Below are 16735 nucleotides of genomic sequence, written 5' to 3'. Positions count from 1 at the left end.
GCACCGGCAGTGTGAGTTAGGTTTGCTTCCGGGGTCAGTTTAGAAAATGTACATTTCGGACACATGTCAACCGGTAAAAACGTGATTTAAAACACGGGGACACTCGCTTTTGGTTAGTGAGACGGATTCCACATGAGACGGTTGTGGTTTTATAAGGTATGTGTAGATATTTACACCAGTTATTAGCTACAACGGACGTTTAATAAGTTAATGCTAAAGGTAAACATTAGCATAACTAGCTAACTAAATAACTTTGAAAATGTTTATAAGCTCATACCAATGTAATGTAACCTCACCTGTGTACATTATATTATTCTCTGAAGTCTCATTATCTGATTTAGTGACATAGTCCAGTATTGAAGGTGTCAATTGGGAATTATGTTCAGCTCACGCACACGTCTTTTAAAAAATATATATTTTCTTTGGTTTATTCTGCATGTGATGAGGAACACATTCTCTATTTTAATGAGCTAACTTAGTGATCAATGGCCTTGACAGGATCGGTGTGCTTGTTGAGGTCAGTCGGGGGTAAGCAGCTATAAGTGTTCGTCACCACTGCCTCAGCTCAGCCAGAGGGGATTAAGGCATGTACTTGGAAGGAGACACGAGAGGCTTTTGCTATTCTTAATCCGCATAGGTATAGGCATAGGCAACAATAGCTGCTCTGGTGCAGGACCCACTCAGACCGGATAGGTCTGAACTCTCTCTGAATCACATTTTCTTTGTATTTTCTCTTTTGAACAAAGCGTCCTCACACCTGCCGGGATGGATCTTGGTAAAGCAAAGCTGATTCGAACGGGTCTCAACACTCTGCACCGAGCCATCCACCCTGTGCACGGGATAGCGTGGACGGACGGCAAGCAGGTCTGCCTGACCTCTCTCTTCGTCATCAACGGCGAGGTGAACTTTGGGGACACCAACGTTATCGGGCAGTTTGAGCACGTCCTCGGGCTCTTCTGGGGCCCGCTGTGCTGCTCGGACTCCCCCGCCCTGCTGGCCGTCCAGCACAAGAAGCACGTTACCGTGTGGCAGCTGCAGCTCAGTGCGCTGGAGCAGAACAAGCTGCTGTGCACTCAGACCTGCGAGATGAGCGAGCCGTTCCCGTTGCTCTCCCAGGGCTGCGTGTGGCATCCCAAACTGGACATCCTGGTCGTGCTGACCAAGAAGGACACGTCTTTGCTGTTTTCTGTCAGAGTGGACAACAGGAGGATCAAAGCGGACATCAAAGGTAGTGGACTCATCCACTGTGCGTGCTGGACTAAGGATGGCACACGCCTGGTGCTGGCTATAGGAAGTTCTTTGCACTCATACATCTGGAATGACATCCAGAAGAGTCTGGTGGCCTGCTCCTTCTGCCCCATCTTTGACGTGGGGGGCTACATCTGTGCCATCGAGGCCACGGGGGAGGCTCAGGTCGCGGTGGCTACAGAGCTGCCTCTGGACAAAATCTGCGGGTTAAATGCCGGCATAGCCTTCGACATGTCGTCGGAGGCCGAGTCCCCGCAAGGCCACGGCACGCATGTGGTCATGTCGGAAGAAGACAATAATGTGGACTCGAGAAGGAGATCTTTTGACTTCGATAGGTCCTACATCCCCTGCTCAGGCCCTCTAGACCTCACCCACCTCCTGGCGAGGCACCGCCGCTCCGACCCCAGCCCCCTTCTTCACCTGCGTCGCAGAGACACCATGACGGGCTCGGGCCAGGACTCCTCGCACCTCATCCTGGTCACCTACGAGCGCAAAGTCACCACCAGCCGCAAAGTCAGCATCCCCGGGATTTTGGTTCCGGACATCGTGGCTTTTGACCCGCGCGGCTCCACGGTCGCGGTGGCCTCCAACACCTGCAACATGGTGCTGGTGTACTGCATCACGGCCTCTGCCATGCCGAACATTCAGCAGATCTCTCTGCAGACAAACGAGAGGCCCAAAGGAGTCTGCTTCCTCAACGACAAGATGCTGCTGCTGATGGTGGGCCGGCAGAAGTCCAACGACCCCGCCTTCCTCCCGTCTTCTAACACGGACAAATACGTTCTTCGTCTCGTAGCCAAAGAGCTGATGCTCGATGGAGAGGCTCCAATCACACCACCCCCCTCTGCTCACAACCGTGAGCCCGCTTCTAATTTCAGCGCGAGGATTAGGAGGCACTCGGAGCACCAACCTAAGGACGACAGGGAGCACCCGGGGATTAAGGACTTGGTGTTACCAGGTGGGGGAGTTGTTCGCTCTGCGGGTAACAGGCGCAGGCTGGTGGAGGAGGTGAGGAGCGCTGAGGCCAGCCCCGTCGCCAACTCTGTGTTCTTCTCCGACCAAGCGTCAGACAGAGCCCTGTCCAGCTCTTCCTCCATCACGGTGGAGAACTTCGACATGGACCACGTCAACCGCATGACCTGTCTGGCGGTGGCCGGCCAGGCCGGCCGCGTCGGCTCTCCTCGCCACGAGCCGCCGGACAAGCTCCACACGGACCCCACGCTGCCCTTTCCCGAAAAGGCCATGGGCCCCGCCAAGGAGCGCGCTCTGGAGCAGCTGGTTCACAACATGGAGAGGCTTTTTACGCGCTTTGCAGACGTACAGCAGTGCCTGACGGAAATCAGAGATTATAACCAGAATGGCAAGAAGGTCCCGAGTGTCTACCCCAGCGCCTCTGAACCCCCCTATGTCAACGTCACATGTCAGGTACAGTTCTACTCAGTGTATTTGTAAATGATGGGGGATGACAACCCTAACTAGAGAGGAAGAGATTCCCTCTCTTCCTACAGTCTCTGTCACAAGCAACTTTCACTTGAGAGGCTTAAACGGCTTAATCAGCGGGCATTTGATAAGACAACTTGAAATACCCAGAATCGTTTAAAGACGCACGACTATGCTTTGTTTTGTTGTCAAGTATCAGATCAAGTTATGGATTAACTGCTATAATAGCATTTAGCCTGACGTATTTGATGTTCCTGACGTTTCTCCTTCCTTTTTCCTTCTTTTGTGCAGAAGCAGTTATCAGAGAACGTGTTCATCGATGAGCGGAGGCCGGTGCTGCTGTGTGATGGGAGGCTGTGTCTGCGAGCCCTTCAGGACCTCTTCAACCTGACTATTGTGGAGATGATGTATGGTAGGTGCAGCATCGGGGCGATAATTCATTATGATAATTCATTGTCTTTCAATGGTTTCATGTCATGATGAAATCATATGTGGAGATATCGTAATACGCCTTACGTAAATTGATAATAACAAGCACATACTAACTCAAATGAGACTGTTTGCACAGAGAGTTTACCGGGTTAATGAATTCAAACCACGTAGAACAAAACTCTCTGCAGTTACTCACCCATTCAGAATTCACTTTAATTGATAAAGAATCTCGTATTGTATTGTACAGTCTTCAACAACACATCGTAGCCGTGCGTACGCTATAATTGGAAGTGATTAAAAGCCTAGGTCAGATCACAAGGTTTAGAACAAAAGCAGCTTATGTTTTAATGCGCAACACACCGACCTAAACTGAGACGCAGCAGCAAGTCATAGCGATCTCAACCTACACTTTAGTTAACTTGATAATGAAACAGATCTCAGATGTAGAGAGAACCATGTTGAGCCAATAGTCTTTTGTCTTTCCAGGTCCGTTGTGGGTTGTGCTTGTGGCCGATGCAGACGGCTTTGTGCCTCTGACGTTCAAGCCCAAAGAGGAGCTTACGGTGCGCAACGGGAAGAGGAAAACGAACCTGCGGACTCCCGGGAGTCCGGAGACCTCCGTCCCATCCAGTCCAGCCCCCGGCCAAAGCCCCCACACCACCGCAGAGTTCTCCACATAGTGCCTCCTGACACACACGTCCCAGTGTGTATCGTCCTAACTTAAATGTGTTTGAGTGGATCCAATACGCAGATAAACCAGAGTTATATGTCAAATGTATTTTTCTATTAAAGAACCGTAGCGAGTGGAAAAGGGCTGCCTGTTCAGATGTGATGTTTCCATGTTGCTGCTTTGAGATGAGAGCTAACCCCAAAGAATGTGTGTTCTTTAATGTCTTGTTGACAAAATGCACTTCTGTTGTGGAGGACGCCGATCGCTCTACCAACAGTATGTTTTAGAGACATTTAACACATGTTGTCCTGGTACAATAACCGATGGAGGCTTATGTTTGAGGTAAATGTTTTGTTCTGTTCTGCAGAAATCCCCACTTGAATGAGATGCACGTAACATTTCTGGATTGGCACTTTTATGCTGAATGGTCCCGCTCAAACGAATGCGATACACACAAGTTATTATCATGCCACACTCTGGGTTGTATATAATTGTATCTAATATGTTCATAAGAACACAGTTAAAGCACTTTTTACCAAACTCAGTAACACACCTGACCACTAGAGGGGGCAAGCCTCAACAGAAACTCTCCCGTCATTGCTATAAATTGTCAATCGCAGCTCTATTGAAGACCAAATAAGTGTGAAGGTATGTCTGGTTTAAAACAACATCTCTTGGTAGCCTTTTGAATATTAAATCTGCATAACTAGCGTGCACTCCTTTGTGTGTTACTTATTTTACTCCAGAGAATAAAACACAACGCCCGCGTTTATTCGGTCTATTAACCAACCTCTACAACGTTTATTCATTTCATATCATCAGCCCTCAATAATCATATATCGTAAATAAATAACAGTATTGTCGAGCTAAACACAGCAAATAATGGTATACATTCATTGATATAAATTAGGTAATCTTATATATTTATATATCCAAGATGACTGTACAGTACATGTGAAAATGAAACAAAAAAGTTTACATTAGAACAATTGAACTATTTATCAGTGTAATATACACTAATGGACAACTTTCCAGCGGAGGTCACTGGAACACGTGGATTCACTTCATTCAGGATCCAGGTCACACATTATTCAAATCTTCCGTTGTTCTGGAGCTGATGCTTTGTTTCCTGTGGGAGACGTCAACGTGTCACATTAGTAACTCGACACATTTAGTGCTGCACTGGAGTTCAATTTTGAGGAACTTAAATACTTTTTTTCCTACTTCACTACATTTCAGAGGAAAATATCGTACTTTTTACTACATTTATCTGACAGCTCCAGTTATTGGTTGATTTTCTGATTAAGATTCTACATGGAAAACATAAATACACTTTATCAAATATGCACTGTTAAATATTATATTTAAGTAATTCTTACATGTAAATGTTTCAATAACAATGATCCCTGACTGGAGATTTTGCATAATATTTTGAGTACATTTTACTCAGAATACTTCTGTACTTGATCTAAAGGTATACTTTTCAATACAGGACTTCAACAATGCTACTATAATGAAATATTTTTACATATTGATATTAACTTAATTATCTGAATGCTTCCTCCACCGCTGATCAATAGTAAATTAAATGCTCATTCAGCGCATGGTTCAGATAACACATAGGAGGGAAGTAATAACATTTCTCATAACTTAACAAAGTCCTTCATGCAAATAATATTAATGTCATGGATTAAAAGCCCTTTTATAAAATTGGAGGAATCACTAAAGTCAAAATGAAGAAAGAATAATCAAAATCAAACTCGCAGCGGCTGAGATATCCGGACTATTATTCTCTAGCATGGGTCGAGCTCCTTCTCCTACATTTCCCATAATGCAACTCAATGGTGTCTTTCATTCGACCATTACTGCCTCATAAGTGCCCTCTTTTTTTTTTTCAAACACACAGTTTGTAATGCAGACTTTCTGTTATAGATTTTAAGTCTCAAACCCAAGACAAACTTTCTTCAGGAAAAAATCACCCTGATGATGAAAAGAAAAGAAGCCTGCTGACCGTAGCTCATCCAGGCAGAGTCTGTTCCTGAGTCGCACGTCCTCGCTGATAGGATAGAGCAGTAGGATCATTAACCCCGTAACAATGAAGGCCACTGGGGCAGCACCAATCAGCAGCTTCAGGGTGTACACTACAGGAGCAGGCTGCTTGCAGGCGCCGGTGTCGTACCCTGCAAATCTACACACACACACACACACGTGCGCGCGCGCAGAGATCCAATTTAAACACAGGTTACAGGAAATCGACATCACAGCCTGACGCTGCAATACTGCAAAGGAGCCAACTGTACACCTTTCACATAATGAATCATACATCAGGTCCCGGGGTTAATGCATTTCTTTGCAAGGTATCATGACTAAGTGCAGATGCAGAGCATCATAGAGTGTGTAAATTAATGGAGCGTGTGTGATAGGAATGCAGACTTACTCCAGGCAGAGGGTGGACACTCCCAGGGAGATGCCCGCTGCGAACTTGGTGAAAAACACGTAGAACGAGTAGAAGATGGCCTCGTGGCCTTTACAGTAGGGGTTGGCCAGTCTGAAGTCATCCACCACATCTGGCAGCATAGACCTGCATCACACACACACATATGCAGAGCTGAACACTAATCTGTGGTTTTTGTTTTTTTTGCAGGATTTTGGGAGCGTGTGTCCTTTTGTCTTCGCTCGAAGACACGATGCATCGCCTAAGACCTCCCTCACGCTCTGACTTTAACCATCTTACAGCAGGTCCTCTTATAGCTCCCCGATAAACCGGTGGGCTAAAATTACAGAGCTAATAACACGATTAGACGATGAGCAGCGCACGGTACCACCGGCTTCAGCCCGCAGAGAAGATAAACAATCGGCCCCTTCCAAAATAAACATGCCCCCATGGGAGGCCCCTGTAATTTAGGGTTTGAGGGAGGAGCGTCCTTGTAGACGCTGAGAAGGAGACCGCTCTGCTTTACCTCCGGCGGTGTATTAGCTCTGTGATGGTATATAGAGGATTTATAGCAGACGCCGCCTCTAATTCATAAAAATGACATCACGTTCGTGACCGTGACATGAACCAAGTGAATGGACAGGAACCTCAAGGCGCTGAGTCACCACTAACAGCAGGTTCTGTGCTATATCATGGTTTGACTAATGACGCTTTGCATCAAATCAAAGGGGAACTAACATGAGCAGTGCAACCACCGCACAGACAGACTTACTGCAGGTCGGCCTTTGTATAAACAATGTCGGAGGCTTAGTGGACTTTGAATATTTCAAGCATATAAATCCAAATTCTACTGATAGAAAAGTAAGCTGTAGCATATTTCTTTTTAATCCTCATTGGGGGCACATAAACCTTGCAGATGGCAGGGAGACGCCCTGGACGGTCACAAATAGCGTTTTTTAGAGATTATTTGGTGGGGGGAATGAGTTACTACCTCCACTTCAAACAGCAGGGAAGCTATCATATCTGGATCTTAATACATCTAAGGACATAACGACAGTAGACCAAATAATGGTTCCCATGCTTTTCTCCTTTTGTCTTGTAAAATATATCTCAATTGTTACAATAAAGAAAAAGCGATGATCATCTTGAGTGAAGCATGATCTGATGTGCTCTGGAGTCTTACCACGGCAACAGGAGCGAGGCGGCCACACTGAGTCCAGAGGAGACGGCCACGACGTAGGCCACCACAACGTTGGGGATGAAGACCAGCATCAAGGTGAAGGGCATGATCCACTAGATAGAGGAATAATTAAAAAAGTCTTATAGATGAGGTCGCCACGTTGCCATCTTTGTCCACAAGATGGCACAAACATCAAAGTGTAATAGTCGAAGTTAAAAGCGAACCAAAATAAAATCGGTATACTCACTGTGATTCCGCAGAAAGCCGCCGTCTTCTTCCCAAACCTCTGCAGAAACCATTGCCACATCGGGATGCTTATCACTGCAGAAACCTGCGTGAACATGTGCAAGTGGATCCCGTGTAAGGAAGATAGTCTGAGGAAGATGATGAAGTTTCTATACGTGAGAGGTGTCATTGTAAGCGTGTGCAAATCTGGAATGGGGCAAGTTTCCTTTGTGTGTAAAACAGCTGCTGTGGTTCAAGTAAAGGTCTAATGCGGTCACAGGGATACAAAAAAAATGAAGAAATTATAAAGTGAGTGTATGTAGTGTTGCTCAAGTTGAATTTATTTTTAACCGCGCCGCTATCACTTGGGAGTTTACAGTCAAGTCACGTGGTATATCTTTGGGCGCTTTGTGAGGTGCATCAGTGCTAAAAGAAGCTGTACTCACCAGGATGGTCAGCACAATGTTCTGGAAGTGATCCCTCAGGTCGGCGGCATAAGTGCAGAAGAGGACGAAGTTGCTCTGTACCAGCTGCAGAAATCAGAGATGAAACGTTCAGATATTCACTCGTGTCTTGTCTACTCAGCACTGTCGCTGGGCGCTCAGCTCGCTGCTGACGGCGTTTTGCAGTGATTTATTCCCACCCCGGGGCTCACATGGATGACAACTGACACCTCCACTGAGATGAGGGATCGCAGATACATACGGAAATAGATCCGATGCAAAAGTTGGAGTAGTCTGCAATAATTTAAACAGCCTGAACCCCAGGTGTCAAAACAGAAGCGTCAGGCTACAAGTGACAAACAGCAGAGAATGTGCCGCGCTGCTATCACTCCAAACAGACTTAAAAAACATGCTTTAAACCGTGAGCCTTCAGTGAGTGCTCTTCTACTTTGATCAAATCAACATCGAACGCCAGCAATTCTTCCGCCTTGTCAGGATGCAGGACTCCATTTGCCTGTAAACGTGCTTTTCACCTGAATGGCGACGGTGATGAAGAGGAAGGCAGCGGTCAGAGTGAGGTACGGCCCGTGTCTCATCACCAGGATGAAGCCCTGATGGAACGGGATCTGCTTCTCTGTCTTTGGGGCGTACGGATCTGAAACGGTCAGATGTGGAGTTAGGATACGAGTATGCGGCATAATATCGGATAACATGCAGTTATAAGAGAGAGGGGATGGATTCGCTCCTGGAACTGCCCAGCTGCATTGCAGTGCGTGCTGTTTGTCATTTATAATACAGATCAGAGCATGAGAGCAAACACTGCAGGACCTCCGAACAGTTCAATGACACTCGTACTCGTAAAAGTGAAAAAGATGCAAGAAAACAGTGAATGTTGCAGTTATTAAGTATGACCCTCGACTACTAATTTCATCTCCAACTCTACTGATTTGAATCCAGAATGTGTTCCCAAACGTGGAATAGCTCATTAGGGCTGCAACTAACTCTACTTTTCATCACTGATTTATGTATGAATAATCTTTTTGAAATGAATCATTAGACTATGAAATGCAGAAGAAGAAAAAACCGTTCCCAGAGCCCAAATAGTCCAAAACTAAAGGATATTCAATGTACAATGCTCAGCTCATGTCTGGCACTTTGCTTGATAATTGATTTTTCAACCATTTTAGTGTTGCACTTCAATAAAGTGTGGGAACAGATTATAAAAGAGAATGGTCTAAAATCAACACCTCCAGTTTGTCCAGCCAGTCTCAAACCAAAGAAAAGAAGACACTATACAACTGATTTGACAGACTTAGTAGTCCCACTAGTCGTTATGAGTAAACTGAACTTTGGAGTAGTGAAGGAATTGTTTCCCCCACCATCAGACCCAAAGAGGAAAGCCTCACCGTCTCTCTCTTTGACTCCCAGGAACATCACCAGGGTGCAGACGAGGAACACTCCTCCGATCACACCGGCAGCTATCATGTACATCTCCTTCTGCAAGAGAGAAAGAACACACATGTAGCAGCGAGAATCCATCTCTTCTTACACCGCCAGCACGAAGCGAGTCTATTCTGAGCCTCATCTCAATCTTTAATTCATAATGTGCTCAAATGCCTAAAAAATTTAAGTGCTTCATTTCACCATTGCTATACGTCCATTACAGCGTGATTTACTGCCTGCGACTTTCTGTGTTTATTTTTTCAGGCATCCGTTTAAATAGCAAAACTTCGCCACGGGCATTTCACTGTACAAATACAAGCATAAACAGCAGGAAACCTCAAGTACAGCTGTATCCTTAAATACATGCCGTAACCGTTTAATGCTGCACCTCGACAGGAACCGCTCTGCCTTACACAGCCTCTGTTTGTTTGCTATTTTTCCATGTGGCTCAGCCAGCGGTTCATTATTATTTATGCACATCAAACACACCCTGTTTCCGAGGGCAGACCTAGTTTGCGCAGACGGTGTGCCACCCTTCACCCAGCAACCGCGGAGGAATTTAGCGGGTGGCTGCAGAGGGCGGTGAGCGGGTCGCCCCCCGATAAGGTTCACCCGAAATCCATCGGAAAAGAAACCCGAATAGCTGCGGTGCAACCAAAATCCAACACCAGGACAGTTTGGACTTGTTTCATCCACGCAAAGAAGCAGAGGTCGAGTTTATTTCACAGCTCTGCAAACTGAAATGTTTCCTATCGTGTTCCTTCCAACTCCAACTTTACACTAAACTGCAGCCACCGTGAAGTAAAACACTCGTATTCCAGACATATTGAATCTGGAGCGCCTTGTTCCAATAGTTTGTGGGTGGGATATAAATAGGCCTAATGACTTACAGACCCCTCAAGTGTGGGGGCCACAGTTTGGAGCCTGATGTGAGGGAGGAACCCCCTTTTGTGGTTGATGAGAGGGGAGCCGGCTCAGGATGTCGGGTTCAGATATCAAACGGCGGCGTCTCCTTTCGATCCCACAGGTTTCATGGGTTAAAACGCGGGGCCATTTTGGATGTCAGAACCTGTAGACAGTCTGTAAATATGGACCCAATTTTCGAACAATCCTCCTTTTCATTCAGCAGCCCCACCCCCCCCCCCTCCTCCTCCTCCTCCTACACCGCAGCTCCAAGTTAAGTGAGAACGCTGATGACAGTCCCAAGTTATTTTCAAAGCACCTCCGTGGCCTACTTTTTGGGGCACACCTGGGCCCCGGGTCTTGTTCACGGTGACACTTACAGAGTGTGACAGGTAGTCCTGGGAGCGCACCAGCCTCCTGACGATCTCCGTCCCGCTGCTGTTGCCAAGGTAACCGGCGGACATGTTGTGAGGCGGGCAGTGCTTCAGAGTGTGAGCGCTGGCCACGATCTGGCCCTGGATGGCGGCGCCCACGAGTGTCCCCAGCACCTCCATTGTCATTCCTGGCATCGACACAAGAAAAAGATCCAGCTGTCAAGTTCCTGCACTTCAAAAAGCAACTCACACATTCTTAATCTTAAAAAAGAGGCAAAGATTAATTCAGCACTGCAGTCATTAGCGGCTGCTTTTGATGCACATTAATAAAGGAGCTCACGGTAAGCGGTGGCCGAGTCTCTTTCCTTCTGGTCTGTGCTCAGGAACATGGTGAGAGCAGAATAAGGCACGTGGAAGCACTGCAATGGAGCAGAAAGACACAATCATGGCTCGGGGTAAATAATGAATACAAGTCTCATACGGCTGAAGAAAGATAATGAGTTTTGAGTTGTTGCTTTTTTGTTCTTAGCGTGGCAGCATGGCTCTAGTAGGTCGCTCCACCCCTTTGGCACACACCAAAATATCTTAGCAACTATTCAATTGGATTGCAATGAAATTCTTTGTACATGCATTCATGGTCCCCACATGATGAACCCTAATGATTCTCTTCTAGCACCACAATGAGGTTGATATTTGCGTTTTCTGAGTGAAATAACCGTTTGAATGGATTGGAACTTGGTACACACGTTCATTCTCCCTTCAGGGTGAATTGCAACCACATTGGTCGGTTCCTGATATTTTGATCTCTACTGGCTTGTGAAAAACCTCCATCGCTGATGACATTCCCATAAGATGCTGAACATCATACCTGCTAAACATTAGCAATGTCATAGTGAGCGTGTTAGCATACGAGTACAAAGCGTTCATTCAGCTCAGCCTCGTATAACATTTGACTCACAATCAAATGGGAACACCCAAGATATGTTTAGATGTCTTTAATCTACAAGTGCCTGTGAAAATGCAACCAAAAAAAAAAGAAGATAAAAATACAGCAATCTCTGCAGTTTCCATGTTGGCCAACCTCAGCTCTCTGTTTTCTCCGTCCTCACCACCTCTCCCAGAGAATAGGCGAGCAAACCGAGTCCTGCTTCACTTTGTAATTTACACAAGGGCCCAGTCAGCACTGCGGAAGCCGCGACGGAAATAAACGCGGCCGTGGAAGGGTTTTCTCCAGCCACCGGTTTTCTAAACAGCATGTCATTTACGGGGGCCTTTACTGGACGCAAACATTTATAGAATTGAACCTGTTTAACCGTCCGCTGCAGACGGAAGTGAGAACTAATACATCGGATGGAAGCCCCATTATAGCTTGATTACATAAACAGATGATGTATCGCATCCTAACCTCTGTTTACAGACCGCGGCCCTCTGAATGATAGCGGCTGGCCTCTCCCAGCTCACTTCACACAAACACACACATCCAGAGACAATGAAGGCAGGCTAAAAGTGGTAACCAGCATTTACCCAGCAAGAGGTTCCTGGCAGGGCTGCCCGTATACTTATCAAGTAGTTAGAATGACATGCCATTACAGCCCCGCCGCACTGTGGCTGCAGCGGTCTGCGCTACTCTGTAGCACATGTTAGATGGGTTACCCCAGAGCAGAGAGGTAGAGAGATGAATGGTCTGGACCATAATAACAAAAGGCAACCTAAATAACTACGCTTCCCCTTTGAGGTGAGCTATCTAAGAGCTCCGGGCTCTGATGTGTCCGCTTGTCTCACAAATCAAAGTGCAAACCCAACCAGGAGCTGTCGGAGTCTGGCATGAGACGACTGTAATCATCTCCCACCACGTTTGTTATTTGCAGTGTTTGCAGCATTTTATCTATATTGTTACGCAACGTGTCTTCTTGCCGACTGTGAGCCGCATCAATAAGAGCTTTCATCTCCCGTCTCCCACTCGCCGCCTCTCTTCGCGCCCGAAGTCCCGCTGAGTGATGTGAAAAGCACGCATGCGGGGCATTTCAGATTCCCAAAACTTCAAATGCACTCCTGAGAGAGCAGCGGTACTTACAGTGATGAGGGTTTGGTAGAGGCAGTAGAAGCCGAGGTACCAGAAGAACCTGCCGCTGATGAAGGGAGGAACGAACCAGAGGTAGAAGTAGGAGACCACCAGGAACGGCGAGCAGCCCACCATCCTGGAAAACACACACACATGTCAGGTGAGATAAATAAACACTGCAGCCGACTGTCAATATGAAGCACACGTACCGTGATTACATCTCAAAATGTGTCTCAAGCAATGAGGGGTCTACGCAAATCTCCAAGCAGCCACCATCACCATCTTAATAGATGACAGTGCTTGTGTTATGTAATTTCCATAGCTGTGCAGTGTTCAAATCAGGCCATATTTCTGGCGGATTACAGTGAGGCTAAGCTGACAGCTAAATGATTATGTTGTAAGTGTGACAGGAATCTGTCCTGGGAGGGACGACCCAAACGGGGAAATAATATGAAGCAATTCTGCTGCGTTGTGCTTCTTGCGGAACTCGGGAGTGATACGGTGCACGGGCCGTGTTGTAATTCATAGGTAAACAACCGGGGTGTGTCGTTAAGGTTAACATGAACAGCTGTGTGTTTTGATGTGACGCCAACACGGGCAGATTATAGAGGATCAAATGTACGACTTGGCTGTGCAAACACCAACATATCATCCGCCCGCGTCTTCTTTTCCTTAAATGAGCGTTTGTTTGTCATGCGGTGTAGGGACTGAAACAGCACATTATTAACAGGTAGAACAAGGGGGGCCGGTGGGATTTTGGTGACTGTGACAAAAACCTGCAGCGGGTTCTGAACTCTGACCCGCTCCGACTGCACCGGGGAGTTGTGTGAACAGAGAAAGCGGGAGAAAGGAGCAGAGAGGGAGGCAGAGGTGGTGGTCACTTCTAGCATCGTCCAGCCCGGCCCACCCTCACTCTCCTCCTGATTGTTTGCTCGGACAAAGGCGGCCGGGCAACGCTGGTGCTGCAGTATTGACCGCTCGGTCATGGGAGCGATGAAAGGGCCCCCGGGGGGGGTCGATGAATGGGGGCGGTCAGAACGTTCCTGCAAGATGACTGTGTGTGTTTCGGGGAGCGGCGACAACGGCACATGCGGCCAAACACACTCGCACGTTTCACGCATGGGAAACACATTCGCACCTGTCCCAATCATTTTGCACACGTCTTAATTAAGACAGGGCGGGCTGATAGGAAGCTGGCGCGCTTATTTCTCTCCTTTCTGACTTGTTCCTGCAGAGTTTTAATTAGATGCTGTGCAGCGGAACAGAGGGGATTTAGAGGAAGGTTAGCGGGTGAGAGTGTGCTTTGAGATTTAGTCTTCATACAGTCCGCTACATTTCAGTGAGGAATATTGTACTTTTGTACGCCTTCATATTCTACTTATGTAAAAGAATTAGAGCAGTGGTATTAATCAATCAATCTAATAAACATATTGTATAATGATATAGCTGTCACAGGGGGCAAGTAGGTATTTTACTCATAATTCTTAAATAATAATATAATCAATATTTGACATTGTTGTATCGGTACTATTACTTCAGGAAAGGAGCATTTCTTCCTCCACTGAGATACCGTCACTGTGTCTTTCTCTAGTAGAGACAATCTTCCATGAAAAAACTGGGATTGTGCACTATACTACAATCACAAAATAATAAACAGGGCAGCGGCCAAGAGGGCGTTTTTTTTGGGGCCAAATGACTCCATCCTAAAGAAGATAGAAATCACGTTATGTCTGGCTATGAACGCTTCCTGCTGGATGGGCAGAGGGGACTTTCCAAACCGGGTCCAATCTGAGGGAGTGATCTCTTCACAAATACTGATGAGCCCACATTTAAAATACCCATATACTGTGTATACTACACAAAGTATTCACATGGGCGCGCACACACACACACACACACACCTGCAGCTTCCTGTGAGTAATCAAAGCTGATTCAACAGACATCAGCATCTGTGGCCGGCTGGCCACAGTGGACCTGGTCCCCCCTCCAGCACTGTCAGCTCGTATGTAATCTATGGTTTATAATGCAGTATAGGCATTAGATACTGAATGTGTAATTACAGTAAGCGTCACGCTAGCGTGTTCAAAAGACTACACACACACACACACACACATGCGCAGCCGCTTATAGGATCATCTTTTTGCAAAAATGGTGATTTGTGTTAATAGCTTCATATAATCCGCAGTCGTAGAGCCGCGAAGAATAATTCCACTGAGAGGCCGTGAGATACTTAGCATCTTGCGCACAAAGGCAGCTGGATGATGCCCAAAAGTGAAATGAGGTGTTACATCGATGTAATAAAATGTAATCAGGGAGGAACGGTGGCAACACCACTTATGAAAGAATGCAGATGCATTTCCTTGTCTATTGTCTGGCCCTCAAACGGAGAAAAGAACAAAAAGAGCAGCCGACGCCCTTGAAGCATACACTATGTAAAGCTCATCAGAGGAGAGGGAGCGTCGGGAACAGTGTAATTAAAGCACAAAGGCTATTTATTCAGCCCAATCCTCAGGTGAGAGCCTCGGGCCTGAGAATCATTTTGGAAAACATCCGAGAGTGGACATTGTTTCTGTTTAGACTTTGCACAAACACTAGCATGATGTGCCGTAATTATGTCTGACAGAGTGGGAGAAAACCAAAACAAAGTTTCATAATCTGTTGAAGAATGCCAGTCCTTTTACGCAAGCTTATCCGTACGTCAACAGCAGCACCTTACTGTGTTTTAAACAAGTCTATTAGCTTCGATAAATAATTCAATTCATTATTATTTAGCTGTTTTTATTCAATAGCTTATATGTCCTCCTTCTTAAAGGTTGAACTGCAGTTAAGACAATGAGATTTTGTGTATGAATTTTCCTTGGTAGCCGAATACAATAATATACTTCTGTGGCGATATCTTGAAAGCAGTAATAGAACTGTCTTATCATCACTCTGTCTGTGCAACCAGATGTTTTGAATGTGATTTTACAGATAAAAGGAGAAAGAGAAACAACAATGATGGAGTTTCCTTCATGGTGTGAGCAGGGAGGCTCACCAGGGCATGAGTCTGCCAATCTTGGTCCATCTGCTCTTCGTAATGAAGAAACCGACGACGGGGTCGGTCACGGCCCCCCAGGCTTTACCGACGAACAGCACCATGGAGGCCTGGAAGGCGTTGATCTGTGGAGCAGAACAGGGAACAGAGTCAAATAAAAACACATGCAGGCACACACAACCAATTGCTTCTCATATAAAGGAGCCACACACACACACACACACACACACACACACTTTTCCTCATTGTCAAACACATACCTGAGCGACATCCAGCAGGTAGATTTGCAGGAAGAAGGCTGTGGCGCTGGCAGCCACCTCCTTGGGCGCGCCGCCGATGGCGAAACACAGCTTGCTGCTAAATGTCAACTTATGGCCCAACTGGGTCTGTGGAGACAAGAGGCGACAGAGCGGAGGAACAAACTTTATTTTAAGATAATGGTGCGCCACGTAGGTCAGGCTGCTAATGAGCCAATTAACTTTTCTCCACTGTAAGCGATCTGGTGAAGACTCTCATTCCTCCTCGCAGGGAACGGGAGATAAAGGATGCCCGACGCTAAAAAGCTGCTTGCTGTCACTAAACACACAATAGAACTGCTTAGCGTTGGGGTTTAAACTAAGTATAAGGTAATTGCCTCTGACAAGGTTTTGCATTTACGGACATACAATCAAGGCTGAGGCCAATAAATGTAATTGAAAACAGTATATTCAGATTATATTGAATTAACAGGATCATGCAATCCGTCACATGTGCACGCGTGCATGTGTGCATCCTACTTTAGTATATTTTCATCATCATTTTAATTCCAGGAATGGGAAGTGAGGAGTAGTGTGTCACTTTGTTAGCC

At 46.3% G+C, this 16735-nt stretch overlaps 2 protein-coding genes across 3 annotated transcripts in view; one reads left to right on the top strand and one right to left on the bottom strand.

Moving 5' to 3' along the window:
• Positions 1–40: 40 nt before the first annotated feature.
• Positions 41–4433, top strand: wdcp (WD repeat and coiled coil containing). Its single transcript, XM_079179955.1, has 4 exons — positions 41–156; positions 747–2673; positions 2980–3100; positions 3607–4433. Exons 2-4 carry the CDS (start codon positions 766–768, stop codon positions 3798–3800), a joined length of 2223 nt encoding a protein of 740 aa, XP_079036081.1. The 5' UTR covers positions 41–156; positions 747–765; the 3' UTR covers positions 3801–4433.
• Positions 4434–4570: 137 nt separating this feature from the next.
• mfsd2b (MFSD2 lysolipid transporter B, sphingolipid) overlaps positions 4571–16735 on the bottom strand; it is a gene marked incomplete at its 5' end in the record, with an annotated part of 16335 nt that continues 4170 nt past the window's right edge. The window contains 13 exons of one of the 2 annotated variants that reach the window (XM_079179829.1): positions 4571–4919; positions 5802–5978; positions 6228–6371; positions 7408–7517; positions 7652–7735; positions 8076–8159; positions 8606–8727; positions 9479–9569; positions 10799–10980; positions 11133–11211; positions 12867–12990; positions 15889–16013; positions 16149–16274. In XM_079179829.1, the coding sequence (XP_079035955.1) occupies positions 4871–4919; positions 5802–5978; positions 6228–6371; positions 7408–7517; positions 7652–7735; positions 8076–8159; positions 8606–8727; positions 9479–9569; positions 10799–10980; positions 11133–11211; positions 12867–12990; positions 15889–16013; positions 16149–16274 (1497 nt within the window). In that variant the 3' untranslated portion in view covers positions 4571–4870. Of the gene's footprint in view, positions 4920–5801; positions 5979–6227; positions 6372–7407; positions 7518–7651; positions 7779–8075; positions 8160–8605; positions 8728–9478; positions 9570–10798; positions 10981–11132; positions 11212–12866; positions 12991–15888; positions 16014–16148; positions 16275–16735 lie in introns of those variants that run through there. The other variant, XR_013767508.1, reaches the window with a different exon arrangement.

Source organism: Pholis gunnellus (assembly GCF_910591455.1).
Source record: "Pholis gunnellus genome assembly, chromosome: 19".
In the NCBI taxonomy this organism is placed as follows: Eukaryota; Metazoa; Chordata; class Actinopteri; order Perciformes; family Pholidae; genus Pholis; species Pholis gunnellus.
Note: the sequence above shows the minus strand (reverse complement) of the source record. Positions and strands in the feature narration are given on the sequence as shown.

Coding starts and splice junctions, on each gene's coding strand:
- wdcp (XM_079179955.1), top strand. CDS start 766: ATGGATCTTGGTAAAGCAAAGCTGATTCGAACGGGTCTCAACACTCTG. Junction 2,674..2,979: donor ATGTCAACGTCACATGTCAG/GTACAGTTCTAC, acceptor TCTTTTGTGCAG/AAGCAGTTATCAGAGAACGT. Junction 3,101..3,606: donor TATTGTGGAGATGATGTATG/GTAGGTGCAGCA, acceptor TTGTCTTTCCAG/GTCCGTTGTGGGTTGTGCTT.